At 43.8% G+C, this 6,406-nt stretch overlaps 1 protein-coding gene across 1 annotated transcript in view; it reads right to left on the reverse strand.

Annotated features, from left to right (window-relative positions):
• Positions 1-2,432: 2,432 nt before the first annotated feature.
• Positions 2,433-6,406, reverse strand: part of rtn2b (reticulon 2b) — a 6,309-nt gene continuing 2,335 nt past the window's right edge. The window contains exons 3-7 of the mRNA XM_084474807.1: positions 6,122-6,260; positions 5,962-6,031; positions 5,641-5,687; positions 5,009-5,067; positions 2,433-4,881 (exon numbers count right to left, since the gene is read on the reverse strand). Of these exons, the coding sequence (XP_084330933.1) occupies positions 4,773-4,881; positions 5,009-5,067; positions 5,641-5,687; positions 5,962-6,031; positions 6,122-6,260 (424 nt within the window). The 3' untranslated portion in view covers positions 2,433-4,772. The remainder of the gene's footprint in view (positions 4,882-5,008; positions 5,068-5,640; positions 5,688-5,961; positions 6,032-6,121; positions 6,261-6,406) is intronic.

Genomic DNA, 6,406 nt, shown 5'->3' on the forward strand with positions numbered 1-6,406 from the left:
CCACGCCTCGCAGGTGGCCTGGCTGGTCCAGGTAAACAAGCCCCTCCCCCTGATCTCCTGGTCCTGGTAAACAAGCCCCTCCCCCTGCTCACCTGGTTCTCGTAAACAAGTCCCTCCCACTGCTCACCTGGTCCTGGTAAACAAGCCCCTCCCCCCTGCTCACCTGGTCCCGGTAAACAACCCCCCCACCCCCACACACACATCCAGTATATACACAGGGATAGATAATGTGTGTGTGTGTGTGTGTGTGTGTGTGTGTGTGTGTGTGTGTGTGTGTGTGTGTGTGTGTGTGTGTGTGTGTGTGTGTGTGTGTGTGTGTGTGTGTGTGTGTGTGTGTGTGTGTGTGTGTGTGTCTAACAGGCTCGCAGGGCCGGCCTTGCCTCCCCCGCCACAGGCTCCGCCCCCCAGCTCTCTGAGCAGCAGTGGGTGTGTCATCAGAGTGGGACGGACCGCGTCTTCATCAACCACAGAGAGCACTATGTCTGAGACGCAAGGTCGACCAATCGCAGAGGAGCATCACGACTGAGACATGCCCCCTAACACCCAGTCGACCAATCACAGTTGAGCGCTACGTCCTTACTGTAGTTTGTCCCCACCGTCAATAACGAGGCTCTCTTCAGAGGTCAAAGGTCACTGGGATTGGGGCGGTGAATGTTGAGAACGTTGTAGAAGGAGCTTGGTCAGATGTTTCAGCTCCAGTGAAGATATAAAGTTCTAAGGTTTGCTCTCAGCGTTCACCAATGCATTAAATAAAACACACGGGTCACCAGGAGTAGATATTAATATTTATATGAATATGATTATGAGCCAGATGAGACCGGACAGCAAAGGGGATTTAGTTTTCTAGTTCAGGTGCGTAGTGGTAGAGTTATCTATTGATGAACACCGATAGACACGATGTCTAACCACTGTAGGAATGTTCCTAACATCAGTACAAGTCAGTGTACTTTGTCTGTCGATTTTAAATGATACAATTGTTTGATAACATACGTTTGGTTATAACATCTTAATGTGATTTTAACAACTAGGTTTTATAATGTGGTTTTTTTTATACTTTTTTAATTGTAAATAACTCGGTTCTGCCTTACAGACTCCTTTTGACCATTCTGTGACCTGAGAATTTTTTTATGTTTAAAAAAACAACATTGAAGTATTTTTTTAAAGCATTCCTTGTGTGCTACTAGTAGAAAATGCTGTTTCGTGTGTAAAGATGTTTAAAGGCATTTATTTTATTAGTAAAAGTATTTTTCCAATTAATTAAAATGTTTACCACATGAACAAAGTCCTTTTGCGTCTGTCTTACCAGCTACCGGTGGATGAGTGTGTGTCGTGAGTGAGTGAGTGAGTGAGATGGTGAGTGAGTGAGTGAATGGCTGGAAGTCGTGATTCCATTTGAAGGTTCGGCTGTTATGCAGTCTGAGTCAGAGCTAGAGACCATTGTGTTGTGGTGTTGTGTGGAAAACACGACACCACAAGGTCACACTAGAACTGCTATTTAACGGGTTTCGTGTTTTGTTTTCTTGGCTCTGAAATGCGTCGATGATTCCATGTCCGAACCACAAGAATGCAGAAGCACATTCAACAGAACCCGTTTTACTAATCTACAAATCAAAAGAATAAGATTATTAAATGTTAAACAGCTGTAAAACCGTACCTTGAACCCAGAAACCAAACCCTAAAACATACCCTAAGAGGAAACCTAAAGCAAACTCTAACCCTAACCCCATCCCTTAACCCTAACCCCAGCCCTTAACCCTAACTCCAGCCCTACACCCTTACCCAGTCCCTCAACTCATCCCTTAATTCTCACTCCATCCCTTAACCCTAACCCCATCCCTTTACCCTAACTCCATCCCTTAACCCTAACCCCAGGACTTAACCATAACTGCATCCCTTAACCCTAACCCTAGCCCTTAAACCTAACTCCATAACTTAACCCTAAGCCCTATTTTTGTTTTTTCTAATGGTATTTGATTTTTTACTGATGACTAAATATATATATATAACGTTATAGAAATAATCTGTTTTGCTGCTACTTGGGATTGGTATATTGAACAACACTGCCATCTAGCGGTGGTTTATCGAAGTGCAACCTTCACTGAATCCAACCAAAAGATAATAATTAATAACATCACTGTTTTTTTTAGGTGAGTAGAATGTGGTCTACTCTCTCTAGTAGAAGCTTATTTACAATCATAAGACGGGTACAAAATACAGATCTACGGATGCGTTTGTGAATTTTCGGTGCGGTTACTTACTTTATCTCTCTCGACTCCTAACATTAGCCTCATACATTTCTGCATTTATTAAAAAAACCTCTTGACTGATATGTGTGTAATATGCAGTTTTGTGTCGGCTATTGTATTAATTTAAAACCACATAACTAAAAAAGAGATAAAAACATACATATACACACAAACAGGATTTCTAAATATAGTTTGTCGATGACATTTATTGGGGAACAACATAGTGCATGTTAATACAAAACAACATGACCTAACACTAAAACATGAGAGGGGCCAGAGGGGGGCCAACGTATTGACACACGTTTTAAAGTTCAAACATGTCCAACACTTTGTTAATGGTTAATGTCTGCCCTTGCTAGTGGAAACGATGAGTTATGAATTCATATTCAACACCCCAAACATCACATAACTGTTCAGTACAAACCAGGAGCTACATGGATATAAAACCTAAAGACCCTCTCTTCTCTGTCGGGGGCTTATGGGGTTAGGGTGAGTGTTGGTATGGGCTGGTAAGGTGCTCACATGCTTATAAAAATACTCTGACCAGATAAAGAAATGACCTGACCAGTGAGTCTGGCCCGGACTTCGCAGTGACTATTAATCTGTCTAGAAGAGTGTCTGCCATTTATATGGGGTCGACCTCATCACCAAACACCCAAAAACTGATATTTACTATAATCAGGGCTGCCACATTGGTTTGGGGTCCTACCACGTGCTGAAGACAGGACCTACTCACACCCATTTCCCTGGTTTCAGAACTTCTAATCCTCACTCAAACCATAACCACGCCATAGACGCTCAACAGAGCGATTGCACATCTACATTGCTTTCTACAGTAAAGCGCTTTTGCACCAACAGGGACTTCATGGTGCATTCCAGTGCACCACGTAAACTAAAAGATGCACTTGAATGGAAACAAAAGTTGTTCAAAACGGAATGATTAAAACATTTCTTGCTTATTTCAATTTTTTTAAATGCTTACTTATGTATGCAGGTGCTGACATAAGTATGTATATGTAGGCAGATATAAAATGTAATCGAATCAAATTGTTTTCTACAAACTGCACCATTTTCTTGTTCAACATGTCCCTTGGTACCTCTGTGATGATTGAAGTGATGTAATTTTACTTATAACATGTTAAAGAAATCCCTAGTACACATTTATTACTATATAGGCAGACATGACAAAATCATGAAAACTAATCAAACCTAATTGTTTTCTACATACTCCATCATTTTCTGTTTCAACGTGTCCTTCTCCTCCTCTCCTCATTCCTCTCCTTTCTCATCTCTGCTCTTCTCTCCTCATTCTCTCATCTCGCCTTCCATCTTACTCTGACCTCTAAGTTTGTCTACTCATTTTACTCCATATAAATATACTATAATCAATATGTATATTTTATATATATTACATATATATATATATAATGAGTCAGCATCAAATTATTAAGACGTCACACAGTAAAACAACTTCATCACAGAGTCACCTAGGGACATGTTCAACAAGAATATGATGGAGTTTGTAGAAATAAATTAATTTGATTCTTTTATGAATTGTCTATGAATTATCTGCCTACATAACAATGTATGCATATTGGTGAAGACATACTGTAAGTCTGTATTTCAACAGAGGAAACCAAGAAAGAACAAATATAATCTTTCCCGTTTCAAACAACTTTCGTGGCAATTCAAGAACATATTCCTGAGTTTACGAGGTGCACTGGAATGCACCATGAAGTCCCTGTCGCCGCAAAAGCTTTACCGTACAAAGCAATGTAGATGGCGGGACCGGAGGCATGGCATCATATGATTATATACAAGGTAATATTATTGAATGAGTTTGTGTGGTAGTGATATAGCACGTAATTTGAGTGAGAAATACGAGGGTTAGGTGTGGCGTGAGAGTGTGCGAGAAGGTAATTCGAGACTCACACTCAATGCGTTAGAGTTGGCAGCTCTGAATAAATTATAATTGTTATATATTGATTTTAACTCCTCCAGGGGGTCTGAATAATTATGTTGCAGCGCTGAGCTCTTGCGGCTCCCTACATAAATAATTTTAAGACTTTAAGACCAAACAACACCTCGGTGGTTTAGCGACAACACCGGGGAACAGAACACACCGCTGAGAGGCCGCCTTCACCCGCCGGTCATTTTGGTCGGTTGGGCGGGTTCACCTTCTAGAAAGTTCAGAAACCATGAAAACTCAGCACATTAGGTTTAGTGTTAGAAAGAATTCAGAATGGATCTCCGTTGAGTTGTCATGGTTTCCCCGTAGGTTCTAGAAGGTTTTTGCCACCCAACTGCCCAAGATGGCCGCCAACTGAATACGCTCTATTTCCTGTCACTAGTGACAATACTGTAAACTTTACCAACAGACTCTTTAAATTAAATGAGGACTCTTTGAACAAACAGAGAAGACACGACAGGAATAGGCGACAGGAACATACTTCCTGTGCCACAGACATCGAGTTCCACGTGTGGCGACAGAACTCCATCGTCTTCATCGTCTTTTTCTCCATCTTGTTACTTGGCCTTGGCCTTCTGTTTGGGGGCGGGGCTCACAGGATCACGGGGCGCGTGATCAGACGCAGGTCCAGAGGCGGGAATGACCTTCCTGTACATACTCATAAACCTGCACACCACACACACACACACACACACACACACACACACACACACACACAGCACAATCAGAAGATATTCAGGTATGTTAGAAGCCTGACAGCCTGACTCAGGAAGGGTCTGAAAGGATTCCTCACATGGTTCTGGTCCTCTTGGTGGTGGTCCGGAGGGAGCGAGACAACCTCCTTATTCGGACCTGTGGTCAGAATACAACAGGTCAGACACAGAGCCTACCTGTCCTCTAACAGGTCCTCTAACCTGTCCTCTAACAGGTCCTCTAACCTGTCCTCTAACAGGTCCTCTAACAGGTCCTCTAGCCTGTCCTCTAACAGGTCCTCTAACAGGTCCTCTAACAGGTCCTCTAACAGGTCCTTTAACCTGTCCTCTAACAGGTCCTCTAACAGGTCCTCTAACCTGTCCTCTAACAGGTCCTCTAACAGGTCCTCTAACAGGTCCTCTAACAGGTCCTCTAACCTGTCCTCTAACAGGTCCTCTAACCTGTCCTCTAACAGGTCCTCTAACAGGTCCTCTAACAGGTCCTCTAACCTGTCCTCTAACAGGTCCTCTAACAGGTCCTCTAACAGGTCCTCTAACCTGTCCTCTAACCTGTCCTCTAACAGGTCCTCTAACCTGTCCTCTAACAGGTCCTCTAACCTGTCCTCTAACAGGTCCTCTAACCTGTCCCCTAACAGGTCCTCTAACCTGTTCTCTAACAGGTCCTCTAACAGGTCCTCTAACCTGTCCTCTAACAGGTCCTCTAACATCTCACCTGTTGCTTTCTGTAGAGGAGTGGCACAGAGAAGGCAGTGATCACACCTGCAACATAAAGGGTAAAATGAGCTTGTTGGAACATCATGTTTGAACATGTTAATAACATATTGGACCATTTTTATAACATGATCAACATGTTGGACCATGTTTATAACAGCTCTTCAAGCACCCCTATGTATTTATGGAACGTAATACTTCTCATGGTGAGGGTTAGATGTTAGAGTTAGGGTCATCCTAGGGGTAGATGTTAGAGTAGGGCTCATGTTAGGGTGAGGGGTCAGTGTCAGGGTCGGAGCTAACCAAGCTAGCTGAAACTCACCGGCCATGATCAGCGTGAGTCCGCTCGTGGCCACGCCCACGTAGGTCAGTAGGTACAGGAACACAGCAAACTGTCACAAAGAGTACACAGCAACACGTCTTTAACCCCGCAGTTTGAATCATCTAGTAAAGGGTTCACAGGGCCAGCAGTGACCTCTGACCTTGATGGAGTCGACCACGCTGCCGATGAAGACGAGCCGTTTGAGCTCGGTGAGGGCGAAGGCGATGCGCAGCACGGTGCTCTCCACCACCGCCACCGTGTCCTCGTCCGTCAGAGTCCCGTCCTCATCCAGCTGAGACCTGAGCACACACAGTGTTACTGTTTACCCCTAGAGCCCTTAACCCTAACCCCAGCCCTAAACACTAACCCTAACCCCAGCCCTAAACACTAACCCCAGCCCTACACCCTAACCCCAGCCCTAAACACTAACCCTAACCCCAGCCCT

The sequence above is a fragment of the Micromesistius poutassou genome (genome assembly GCF_964030765.1).
Source record: "Micromesistius poutassou genome assembly, chromosome: 10".
NCBI classification, from domain to species: domain Eukaryota; kingdom Metazoa; phylum Chordata; class Actinopteri; order Gadiformes; family Gadidae; genus Micromesistius; species Micromesistius poutassou.